At 40.8% G+C, this 13,647-nt stretch overlaps 1 protein-coding gene across 4 annotated transcripts in view; it reads left to right on the forward strand.

Moving 5' to 3' along the window:
- Positions 1 to 13,647, forward strand: part of PDE8B (phosphodiesterase 8B) — a 262,117-nt gene that overhangs the window by 231,713 nt on the left and 16,757 nt on the right. For all 4 annotated transcript variants that reach the window (XM_055342311.1, XM_055342308.1, XM_055342310.1 and 1 more), the window contains 3 exons: positions 1,632 to 1,709; positions 11,367 to 11,443; positions 12,598 to 12,762. In XM_055342311.1, the coding sequence (XP_055198286.1) occupies positions 1,632 to 1,709; positions 11,367 to 11,443; positions 12,598 to 12,762 (320 nt within the window). The remainder of the gene's footprint in view (positions 1 to 1,631; positions 1,710 to 11,366; positions 11,444 to 12,597; positions 12,763 to 13,647) is intronic.

Raw genomic sequence — 13,647 nt, forward strand, 5'->3', positions numbered from 1 at the left:
TTGGGACACTACAGTAAATGGTTAAAAAGGTGATCCGGAAAAAAGTATTTAAAACATATTTTGAAGTGAAAACAGCAAATGGTAGAGCAATATTGTAACATGATCCCACATGTGCCTGGAAAGAAGGTATATTTGCAAACGAACAGGGGTAACCCGTAACATTAGCCAGCACGAACTGCATAGTTACTGTGTGGCAGGCACGGTGCTTAGGTGATTTCCACGGACGAACTCCTATGTGCCTCTAGAGCCGATGAATGAGATGCTCCACTTGATAGATATGGATACTGAGACACAGAGAACAAACATCCTCCAGGTTACACAGCTGGTGGATGGCATGGTGGAGACGAATTTTGTTTGGCAGTTGGGCTCTGGAGCTTGTTCTCTTAACTGCTGTTCTATCTTGTACCTTTTGTGGGTGTTAATAGACAATTCTTAAAAGAGTATTATTTCATCTTTTTCTTTCTTGGATTATGAACATTGGAATTTTTCTTTCTTTCTTGGACTATTGGTGTTTGAGAAATGCACTCTCTCTGCTGGAACCTGCCTGTCTGCCTCCTGTCTTAGCCCAGTAAGGAGCAATTCTGTTGTGATGAAGGTCCTCTCCTTGCTACTTGGGTTACTCCCATAAGTATCCAGTGCCCTGAAAATGCAAGTTTCTGAAGCCAACTCTGCTGCCCTGACATTTTTGTCTCCTGGTCCTGACTGGTAGCGTGCACTATGTGCTTCAGTCTTGTATTAATTCAACACACATTTTGAGTGTTAAATTCAAAGTCGGGAAAGACTTAAGCAAAATTTAAGTGCTTTTTCCTGCTCAGAAAATAGGTACAAAAGTGAGAGTTAAGTCATACAAATTGTTGGTATTAAAAATGTGCCTCTTCTTCTTTTCCTTCTTGGGATTGGCAGTATGTCTCATTTGATAAAATTACATCCTCAGGACAACCTAGAAGACCATCTGGAGGTCTGACCTTTCAGAGGGACCTAAAATTACTCCATATTAGTTTCTCAAATAAATTCAAGTTTCTGTGCTTTCACTAGTATTTTATTTCAGCAGATATCCCCTAACAGTCTTCCCCACCCAGTTACATGTACTGTTCTTCAAGTCAAAATGAACTCCCAAAAATTTCCCCCAATTTTTAATGTTTATTTTTTTAAGGATTTATTTATTTATTTTAGAGCATGCATGCACCAAAGGGGTGGGGAGGAGCAGAGGGAAAGAATCTCAAGCAGACTCCCCACTGAGTGTGGAGCTAGATGAGAGTATTGGTCCCATGACCCTAAGATCATGACCTGAGCCAAAATCAAGAGTCAGATGCTTAATCAATTAAGCCACCCAGGCATCCCTTTTAATTTTTATTTTTAAAATGTATTTTATTAATCAAATGAAAAAACTCTTAATAATAAGCCCTATTACCATGATATAATGAGGTGCCTCAAGAGTATCATTTTACAATTAACATGACTGATAATTTTGTGTTGATGATTTGAAGAAAAAGTAGTTTGCTGTTTCTTGAAAATATTTGTAGTGCTTAAAAAGGAATCTCATTTTCTTAATAAATGGGAAATGTGTCTAAACTTCACCTGTAAATAAGCTAAAAACTACTCACTTTCTGTTACTAATTTGAAATCCTTAGAGTCTCATTCATTCAGATACAAGAACAGACGGAAAGAGTCCATTGATGTGAAATCGATATCATCTCGAGGCAGTGATGGTAAGAAGTTTTTCAGATTTCCTTGACCTTATTTTTAAAGTGTAGAAGATGACAGAGAAATATACTCAAGAATTTGTCAGCATATAAATAAAACCCCAAGTAATAGGGTTTTAATGAAACTTGCTTTCTTTCTCTATAAACTGAATATTTTTAGGCCTTTTTATTTTTATTTTTTTTACTTTTACAGTATTTGTCCTCTTGGAAATGATATTATGATTATTCCTGGATGGCCTGAAGTGTGTTGAGCCACGTAACCACCAGAGCAGCTCAGTGGTCACTCTGGTTGCAGAGAGGGAACCGAGAGTCCTGGCTTCCCAATTTAAATGCAAACCCAGTTTTCAGTGTACCTGTTACACAGCTTTACCCCTAATAAAATGTCATAGAAACACTGTGAGACAGAATTTAGCAGCACAACAGTTCTTCTCTGCAAAGCAGAATTTACCAGAACATTATTTGAGTTCAGTCAGGCATAAGTAATCATTTGGATTTGCAGGGCAATGAGAAAGCCAAAGATGATTCTGAAATTTCATTCCTAGGTACCTGGGAAAATATGAGTAATATTTTCAAAAGTAGGAGTCTCCATGTATGGCTAGGGTTAGGGGTTGAGGAGAAAATGATGAGTTTTATTTTGGTGGATATGGCAAGGAAGCTAAAATGTAAGACAGGTATTCAGAGCTAGAGATGTGGCTTTGGGAGTCCTAGAGGTGACAGGTGAAGCTGTAAGCAGAGGGAAATCTCTAAGGCGTGTGTGTGGGGTGGGGGCCTGACGGTGGGCGGAGGGGAGAAGAGAGTCTAAGTCCAAGACTTGAAGGCACACCTTCAGTGAGCGGGGAGGCAGGAGAAATAGGGCCAGTGCAGAGCACAGGAGAGCTGGCCGTGAAGCAGGAACAAGAGGGGAGCAAGAGAAAGGAGATGGCCAGCAGTGCAGAGAAAGGACATGCCGCAGAGAGCAGCGAGCATAAGAACTGAGAACAGACTAGTGGGATTTCCCTCATTCATTCTAAGGGGCATGAGGAGGGGTGGTTAGTAACTGTGAGAGAAAGGAGAGAACAGGGTGGCCACTTCAGAGAATAAATAGGAAGGGCAAGTAAGGGACTTTGCAGTCCTTCGGGCCAAAGTGGGAAAGCCGAGTATAAGGGAAGTGGCTAAACTAGCAAGAACCGAAGACTAGAGATGAGATGAATAATTAAGAGAGGAAGATGGATAAATCACAGGACACGCAAAGGATGGGGGCCAAGAATGTAAAAAAAGAGGGACTGAAATATTTACAGGTGTACGTAGGACATTTTAGGTGGAGAGGATAATGGATGAGAGAATTCGAACTGAATTAGTTTGGTTTTCAGTGTAGAGTTTGAGACAGGATCATCATCTCCAGAACATGAAGAAGCGGGGGTACAGAACACAGAAGAGGGCTGCAGTGATGGCTGAGCAGCAGGTGGGCGGGGCTCTCTGGATATGGGCTAGATTAAATTATCACGGCTATAACATGAGGACTTTGTCCCTCCTACCTGCCTCACAGGCAGTAGTAGGAACATCTGATGAGAATAGGGCTTTTATTTATTTTTTAAATTTTTTAAAAGATTTTATTTATTTGAGAGAGAGTGATCATGAGAGAGAGCGCGAGTGCGCACGAGAGAGCAGTAAGCACAAACAGCAGGAGTGGAAGAGGCAAAGGGAGAAGCAGGTTTGTCACTGAGTGGGGAGCCCAGCCCAGGGCTCAATCCCAGGACCCCGACCTGAGCTGAAGGCAGACACATAACCAACTGAGTCACCCAGACACCCTGGAAACAAGGCTTTTAGAGTAAAGCTTCTCCCTTCTGAATTTTTACCCTCATGGAAGCATTACCTGTTAAAAACAAAAATGACAAACAAAATGGCTGAGTAGTACGACCCTTCCCTTACCTCACCCCACAGATACCGCTAGATGGAACCCAGTTAACAACCCAAAGACCGGCAGAAGTCCACAGCTGAGTGTGGAGAGAAGTCCACACAGGGGAGAGTAGGAAGGGAAGAGCCATGTTTGGGAGCTAATCAGATCCGTGGGAGAGAGGGACGCACAGCCCTGGAGAGGGGTAAGAAAAGAGCCTCATGCCAGGCACCAGGAACCCCCATAACATTTGGCTTTGAAAAACAGAAGAGCAAAATTTCAAGAGTTTCCACAATCAGTGGGCTTAACATCTGGGACTTTAAAAATCAGTCTGAGACAGCCAGGAGAGTGAGAGAAACTGAGTGCCCACCCTTAAACAGAGAGTACAACAAACAGCCCCTCAGAAATAGAGCATAGAAATAATAGCTTGAATAATGCTTGGGGTATACATGAGGGACGTTGTTTACTAACCTCAGAGAGTGTGTTGTAGGGGCAAGGATGGTCGGAAGACTTCTCCAGAAACAAAAGAGCTGGCAGGCACCAACTTCCTCTCCTCCCTGCAGCTTGGGTACATGGATACCTACTGGAACCAGTGCAGTGCCCACACTCACTACGTAGCTGGCTAACGGTGCATCTCACCCTGGTGTTTTCTTGCAAACTCGCCCTCTTCAGCCAGGTCCCAGCTCCAGGTCTCTTCACATAGTAGACCCACACAAACCCTAACATAGGGTCCACCTGGGACAGAAAGGGACATACCTCTTCCCAGGTCCTGGTGGCACAGCTGGGGGGACAGTACCAGGTCTTACGGCCTAGCTCTGACAGCTGTGGCTGCTGGAGGGGGCCCTCAATTAGAGCCTCCTACTTAATAGGCCTAAGCCCACTAAGCCTGGCTATTTGAAGCACAGGTGGTGGACCCAGGTGGCTTGACTTGCCCAAGACCACAGTGAACCTGAGGTGGCTCAGCTTTGTGGGCCCCAGGGTAGTTGGCAAATGAAGGCCATTAGAGGGTTGAGCAAGCCCAGCCTCAGCCCGGGGTTTCAGGTGCTGCCAAAGGAAGCCTGGATTGGGTTAGTTTTACTGTGGATCTCCTATTCTCCTGTGGACCTACCACCTCGCAATAGGCCCTTGGCCAGAGCCCATCCAAAGCCTGCCAGGTGCAAGCAACCCCAACAGGGACTAGCAGCACTCCAAAGTCACTCCTGCTCTGGGAACAGGGGAAGATAACCACACACTCCAGTTTGGGTGCAGCCCTAACAGTGGTCTAGGGGCCAACATCTGGTCTGACTACGAGCCCTGCCTGCCAAGAAGTTTCTCAGAGGACCACACTCAGGGAAGTGCCCTGAAAACAGTGTTCCTGCCTCTCTGGCAAATGCCTGGCCTGACTCAACTCAAGCCCAAGGCAGCCCCAGACTGGCCCACTAGTAACACAGGAACTAAATGCTGCCCACAACAGGCAAAAAGCCATTGCAGTCAACTGGACCAAAGGAAAAACTGCTCAGTCACAACAGTAGGGTGCATACAACAAAGAGAAGACAGCCCTCAAGTAGCAGGTTCTGATGAACAGAGGACACTGCACTGCAGGGCCCTATAGGACCTCTTCTTCACAAGGCCACTACTTTCAAGAGCAGGAGTTGTAGAAGACTTTCCTAGTACATAAGAACAGAGACAAAATGAGGAGAAAGAGGAATATGTCCCAAATGAAAGAATAGGACAAAATCGCAGCAACAGAGCTACACAAAACAGAGAAAAGAAATATGGCTGATAGAGAATTTAAAGTCATGGTCATAAAGATACTCACTGAATTTGACTTGAGAAAAGAGTGGAAAACCACAGTGGGTCCCTTAACAAAAACATAGAAACCATCAAAAAGAACCACAGATGAAGAACTCAATAACTGAAACTAAAAATACACAAGCTGGAATAAATAGTAGGCTAGAGGAAGCAAAGGAATGGATCAGCAATCTGGAGGACAGAGTAATGGAAAGTAATCAAGCTGAACAGGAGAGAGAACAAAATAATTAAAAATGAAAATAGACTTAGGGAACTCAGTGACACCATCAAACCCAATAACATTTACAATATAGAGATCTCAGAAAGAGAAGAGAAAGAGAAAGAAGCAGAAAATTTTCTGAAGAAATAATAGCTGAATATGTCCTAAATTGGGGGTAAGAAACAGAAATAGAGATCCAGGAGGCACAGAGAGCCCCCAATAAAATGAACTCAAGGAAGTCAACACCAAGATGGATAGTAATTAAAATGATGAAAAGTAGTGAGATAGGGAGAACTTTAAAAGCAGCAGGAGAAAAGGAAACCATTACATACAAGGGAAAGCCCATAAGGCTATCAGCTGATTTTTCAGAAACTTTGCAGACCAGAAGAGAAGGCTTGATATAGTCAACGTGCTGAAAGAAAAAATACCTGGAGCCAAGAATACTCTATATAGCAAGGTTATCATTCACAGTAGGAGAGAGTAAGTTTCCCAGACAAACAAAAGTTAAAGGAATTAATCACCACTGAACCAGCCCTATGAGAAATGTTAAAGGGGATTCTTTTGAGTGAAAGGAAAGACCATACGAAAGAGTAGGAAATGTAGGAAGCACAAAAGCAGGAAACCAGACAAGGGAGTCACAAAAGGATGTCACCATATACCTAAAACATGGGAGTGGTGAAAGGAGTAAAGAATGGTTTCATATTAAGTGACCATCAACTTAATATAGACTTGTTACATGAATAAGATGTTACATATAAACCTAATGGTAACCACAAATCAAAAACCAGTAATGGGGGCACCTATGTGGCTCATTCGGTTAAGCAGCTGACTCATGGTTTCAGCTCAGGTCATGATCTCAGGGTTGTGAGATAAAGCCACCACCACCCCACTTGGGCTCTGCACTCAGTGGGAAGTCTACTTGAGGTTCTCTCTCTCCTTCTGCTCTTCTTCTAACTTGCATTCTCTCTTCCTAAAATAAACTTTAAAAAACCAGCAATATGCAAAAAGTAAAAAGGAATTCTAGTATATCACTAAGGAAGGCCAGCAAACCATAAGAAAAGAGAGCAAGAGAAGAAAGGAGCAAAGAACCACAAAAACAACCATAAATGGCAATAAGCATATACCTATAAATAATTACTTTGAACTAAACTGGAATGTTTGATTGGAATATCAAAAGACAGAAGGTTATGGAATGGATAAAAAACAAGACTCATCTATATGCTGCCCATGAGACACTCATTTCAGACCTAAAGATACATACAGATGGAAAGTGAAGAGATGGAAATGCATTTATCATGCAAATGGAAGTGAAAGAAAGAGCTGGGTAATGATGCTTATATTAGAAAAAACAGACTGTAACACAAAGACTATAACAAGAGACAAAGATAATATTTCATAAAGGGAACAATCCAACAAGAAGATAGAACAATTGTAAATATTTATGCATCCAACATGGGAGCACCCAAATACATACAGCAGTTAATAACAAACATAAAGGAAGTAATTTATGGTAATACAATAATTGTAGGGGACTTTAACACCCCACTTACATCAATGGACAGATTATCCAAGCAGAAAATCAATAAGGAAACATGGCTTTGAATGACACACTGTACCATATTGATATAACAGATATATTCAGAACATTCCATCCTGAAACAGCAGATTCTTTCCAAGTATAGATAGAGAATTCTCCAGAAAAGATCACTAATTAGGCCACAAAGAAATTTCAACAAATATAAGAAGATCAAAGTCATAACATACATCTTTTTCAACCACAACACCTGAAAATAGAAATCAACCACATGAAAAAAGCTGAAAGGAACATAAATACATGGAGGTTAAATAACATACTACTAAACATGAATGTGGGTCCATTGAGAATTCAAAGAAGAAATGAGAACATGCATGAAGACACATGAAAATGGAAACAGAATAGTCTAAAATCTTCAGGGTATAGCAAAAGCAGTTCTAAGATGGAAGTTTATAGCGACTGAGATCTACCTCAAGAAACAAAAAAATCTCAAACAACCTAACCACACCTAAAGGAGTGAGAAAAAAAGAACAAATCAAACTCAAAACCAGCAGAAGGAAAGAAGTAATAGAGCAGAAATAAATGAAAACTTAAATAAACAATGAATGAATGAATGAATGAATGAAAGAAACCAGGAGATAGTTCTTGAAAAGATCAACAAAATTGTTAAGCCTCTAGCCAGATTCATTAAAAAACACTCAAAATCAGAAATGAAAGAGAAGTAATACTACAGAAATACAATTATAAGATAATATTAAAAATTATATGGCAACAAACTGAACAGCCTGGAAGAAATAGATAAATTTCTAGAAACATAGAACCTTACAAAACTGAATCAGGAAGAAATAGAAAATTTGAACAGACCACCTACCAGCAATGAAACTGAATCATGAATCAAAAAGCTCCCAAAAAGCAGAGGTCTAGGACCAGACATCTTAACAGGCAAATTCCAGCAAACATATATTTATTTGTTTGTTTGTTTGTTTGTTTGTTTGTTTATTTATTTTCTACCAAACATTTAAAGAAGAGTAGTACCTATTTTTCTCAAATGATTCCAAAAAACAGAAGAGCATGGAAATCTTCAAAATTCATTCTATGAGAGTATTGCTCTGATATCAAAACCAGATACAGATGCTACAAAAAAAGGGGGACTAGAGACCAATAACTCTAATGAATTTAGATGCAAAAATCCCCAAATAAAACATTAGCAAAATGAATCCAGCAATGTTTTTTTTAAAAAAAATAATTCATCACAATCAAGTGGGATTTATAACTGGGATGCAATGGGGAGGTTCAATATTTGCATATCAGTCAACATGATATATCAATAAGAGGAAGGACAAAAACCATATAATCATTTCAATAGATTCAGACAAGGCATCTGACAAACTATAACCTCTATTGATGATAAAGACCCTCAACAAAGTAGGTTTAGAGGAAACATATATCAACATAATAAAGGCCATTTAAGAAACCCACAGGCAACAGCATACTCAACGCAAAAAACTGAGTTTTTCTTCCAAAATTGGGAATAGGATAAGGATGTCCACTGTGACTTTTATTTAACTTAGTACTGGAAATACTAGACACAGCAGTTAGATAAGAAAAAGGAGTAAAAGGCATCCAAGTTCATAAGGAAGAAGTAAAATTTTTGCTATGTGCAAATGCCATATTAAATGAAAAGAGAAAGAGAAAACTCTAAAACTACCAGAACTCATAAATGAATGCAGTAAGGTCATAGAATTAAAAAATGAATGTACATATATCCTTTGTGTTTCTCTGCACCACTAAAGTAGTAGCAGAAAGAGAAATTAGGAAAACAATCCAATTTACACGGGACACCTGGGTGGTTCAGTGGTTGAGCGTCTGCCTTCACACTCAGGTCATGATCCTGGAGTCCTGGGATTGAGTCCCGCATTTGGGCCCCCTGCGTGGAGCCTGCTTCCCCCTCTGCCTGTGTCTCTGCCTCTCTCTCTGTCTGTCATGAATAAATAAATCTTTTTTAAAAATCCAATTTACAATTGCACCAAATTAATAAAACACCTAGAATGAACTTAACTAAGGAGGGAAAAGACCTGTACTCTGAAAAATATAAAACACTGATGAAAGAAATTGAAGATGACACAAATGGAAAGATACTCCATGCTCATGGATTGGGAGAACAAATAATATTAAAATAACTATACTACCCAAAGGATTTTACAGATTTAACTCAATCCCTATCAAAATACCAGCAACATTTTTCACAGAAGTAGAATAAATAATCCTAGAATTTGTATGAAGCCACAAAGGACTCCAAATAGCCAAGCAATCTTGAAAAGGAAGAACAAAACTAGAAGTATCACAATCTCAGATTTCAAGATATGCTACAAAGCTATAGTAAACAAAATAGTATGTACTGGCAAAAAACCAAGCAAACAAAAAACAACAACAAAAAAAACCAGATACATTAATCAATGGGACAGAATATAGAGCCCAGAAACAAATCTGTGATTATATGGTTAAATAATCTTTGTCAAGGAAGGAAAGAGTATGCAATGGGAAAAAGTCTCTTCAACAAATAGTGGTCAGAAAACCAGACAACTACACGCAAAAGAATGAAACTGGACCACTTTCGCACACCATGCACACGAACTCGAAATGGGAAAACATTAATGTGAGACCTCAAACCATAAAGGTCCTGGAAGAGAGCACAGGCAGTAATTTCTCTGACATTGGCCATAGCAGCATTTTTCTAGATATGTCTCCTGAGGCAAGGGAAACAAAAGCAAAAATAATCTATTGTGATTACACCAAAATTAAAAGCTTTTGTAAAGTAAAAGAAACAATCAAGAAACTAAAAGCCAACCTGCTGAATAGGAAAAGATAATTAAAAATGCACCTCTCAATAAAAGGTTGATATTATATATGTGTGTGTGTGTGTATATATATATATATATATATTTATATTTATATACTTACAACGAACAACAAAAACACAAATAATCTGAATAAAAATGGGCAGAAGACATTAAGATGTTTATCCAGAGAAGACATCAAGTTGGTCAACATACACATGAAAAGATGATCAACATCATTCATCACTAGGGAAATGCAAATCAGAACCACAATGAGATATCACCTCACACCAGTTAGAATGGCTAAAATTTAAAAATGCAAGAAATAACAAGTGGTAGTGAGGATATGGAGAAAAAGGAACTCTTGTGCACAGTTGTTGGGAATGCAGATTGATGCAGCCACCACAGAAAAAAAGTATGGATGTTCCTCAGAGAATTACCATAAGATTCAGTAATTCCATTATTGGGTATTTACCCATAGAATACAAAAACACTGATTCAATGTAGTATTTCTCAGCTATGACAAAGCATGGAGTCTTGCTGTTTGCAACCACGTGGATGGATCTAGAGAGTATAATGCTGTGAAATAAGTCAGTCAGAAAGAAGCAAATAAAGAAGCAAATAAAGACAATGAACTCTTACCTATAGAAAACAAACTGGTGGTTACCAGAGGGGAGGTTGGGGGTGGGGGGATGCGTGAAATAGGTAATGTAGATCTGCTTAGCATACCATACCATGATGAGCACTGAGTAACGTATGGAGTTGCTGAATCACTATATTGTAAACTTGAAACTAATATATCACTTTTAAAAACTGTACTGGAATTTAAAAATAAATTTTAAAAATAGAATCAATTTAAAATGGAAGTTTCTGTAGATTAGAACTAGAACCACCACTGGATTCTAGGTGTTAAGAACCTAGAGGCTCTGGAAGGTGGACAGCTTGGCCCTAATTACTACTGGAAGTGGACTCTCATCTACGCCTGACCCTGACCATGGACCATGCCTCCTCCCCTACACTGCAGTTATCCAGTTACGTGGCCAACAGCTGGGACCTGAAAGTGAGGAACTGCCAAAGTTGGGCTTTAGTGATTTATGGTAAAGTGAGTCCTGGGGTACACGAGGTTGTTGAGATGGGGCCTCAGGATCCCGTTAACCTTCTCTGAAATTTCCCTTGTGGAACTGGGACTCATAAAGCCTGCCTGTCATCAAAGTTCTAGGCCAGAACACCCATTCTAGACTTTGGCAAGTAGTATTTGATGATCTCTCAGCCTCTTAGAATTAAAAGATGAGCAGTCCTTTGCTTTGTGGAGGGCACTGGAGAAGCATTCCTATGAGGATCAGGTCCCCAGTCCATGAAGGGCTCCTAAGGTGCACTGAGCCGAGCTGAGCTACCAGAACCAGATAAAACTTTCTTTACTTCTCTTCAGCACCAAGCCTACAGAATCGTCGCTATCCATCCATGGCAAGGATCCATTCCATGACCATTGAGGCTCCCATCACAAAGGTGAGTGGCTGCTGCTGCCTCCACTCTGCAGTCAGGGCTACACAGCACTAGGCTAATTTCTGGAGATAAAGTGATGAATGGATTACTACTGATACCTAGAGTTTACAGTCTGTAGAGGAAACATATTAAATAAATACATAATAAATCTTTAGTTACAAATTGCAATAACTGTTAGCAAGGAGAACAATAGGGTTCTAAGAGAAAATGAAATTATGGCCCTATTTCTGTTGGGTGAGGTGACCAGAGAGAGTTCTCTGCCGAGGAAATAATGTTTGGAGTAAGAACTGAAGCATGTAAGGATGTTTGAAGAGGTGGGGGAAGAGAAGGGACTAGAAATGGCAAGAATGGAAGAGAAGGGGCCAGTTAGGGGCTTTCCCAGATTTCCAGGCCAAGAAGTGGTCTTGGTTGGACTAGAGGTACAGCAGCGGACATAGAAACGAAGAGCTGAAGAAATATTTAGGGGTAGAATCAATTGAACTTGGTGATGAACAACACTAGGGGGGTGGACGGAGAACTGGGGAAAGCTCGTTGTCAGCTGCTGCCTCCCAGGTTTTGGGTTTCAGCACAGGTGGATAAAAGTGTTATTTTACTCCAGTGTAGAAACCAAAGAAGGAACTCTTGTTTTTCATTTTTTTCTTCAATTTCTTTACTTACTTGCATTGGGGAGAAGGGGGCAATATCATGAATGTTGTTTTGGACATGTAAGTAAGATATTTCAAGAAATGGGTCAAGTAGGCAAATACACAAACTTGAAGGTCAAAAAGGAGTTGAGACAGAGATGTAAATTTGAGGGTCTATGGCATATGGATCATATGAAGCCAAAAGCATGGAAATAGCTTATCTCTGGAAGGACTGGAGTGAGAGAAGGACTTGCACCAATCTCCCAGGAGCTCCAATCTGTAGCAGAGAGCTAGAAAAGGGTGAGCAACGGAGCTGGAGAAAATATAGAGCCCAAGGCAGGAACACCCTTGGGGGCAGGGGAGGATGAAAGGCACACCACAGAAAGAATGGACAGGTTCCATGGAAACTTGACCATTTTTAACAATAAAATGTGTTACCATCTGCTTTCTTATGGATTCCAAGCATATGTATAACTTTGGGGAATTAGAATTCTAATATCCTCCAATTTATTCTTTCTCTCTTTATTTCCTTAGGTTATAAATATAATCAATGCAGCCCAAGAAAACAGCCCCGTCACAGTAGCAGAAGCCTTGGACAGAGTTTTAGAAATTTTACGGACCACAGAACTGTATTCCCCTCAGCTGGGTACCAAAGATGAAGATCCCCATACCAGTGATCTGGTTGGAGGCCTGATGACTGTGAGTGATGAGGAAAACCCAGAAATGCAGGGGACGGACATGAAGTGCCTTCCAGAATACAGAGAATATGTAACATAGAAACTGATGCCCATAGTTGCAGAAACACGTGTCACGTGGGCTAACGTCAGCATAAACCAGAAGCACCTGCATCAAAATTAATGTGTGGTATAATCCAAGTAATTCTTGAATTTATCCTTCCATGGAGCTATCAGACCACTGCAATGGGAGACAGTCCTTCAGAATCCTCATTACAGTAAAGAGTAATAGGCAGTTGCTCGAGGGCTAAGATGGCGGTGGAACCCTTGTTGACCTCTTCCCCGTGACCCGGGCCAGTATCTGGTTGAGGGTTATGGCTAGATCTCCTCGGACTGTAGGCTCTTTATATCACTTAGGCTTTGCACTGGTTCCCAACATCTTAGAGAATCCTTTCTGTAAACCACAGCGCATTTAGAAGTTGCCTTTGGAATGCGCTAGATGCAGAGCAGAGTTGCCCTGGCTCCTCTGTTCTAGTGTTGTGCTGTGATCCGTTGGGCATGACCATCATCTATCAGCAAGTGAAGAAAACAGAAGATTCACATTATTCATGTGTAGTCCTTACCAGAGGCTGAAACTGGAGGAGTTCCTCAGGGGGAAGCTAAACTCCAGGAGTCATCTCTGTGTTTACTTCAAAGGTTTCTGTCCCGCCCTGTCACCAAATGTTGGCTTTCTAGTCCATTATCCTTGCTCCTGTTGAAGGTCTTTAATGAGCCTGTAATTTGGGTGACCTCTTGCTCCTCTCCTGTCCCCAGGCTGGCCTCGGCTGGCCCGTCCCGGGGCAGAGTAGCCTTGAGCTATAGAGAAGCCTGGCAAGGGTCATTCAGGAGGGCGCCACAGCACAGCCGCTTT

This window comes from Nyctereutes procyonoides, unplaced genomic scaffold (genome assembly GCF_905146905.1).
Source record: "Nyctereutes procyonoides isolate TBG_1078 unplaced genomic scaffold, NYPRO_anot_genome, whole genome shotgun sequence".
Lineage (NCBI taxonomy): Eukaryota > Metazoa > Chordata > Mammalia > Carnivora > Canidae > Nyctereutes > Nyctereutes procyonoides.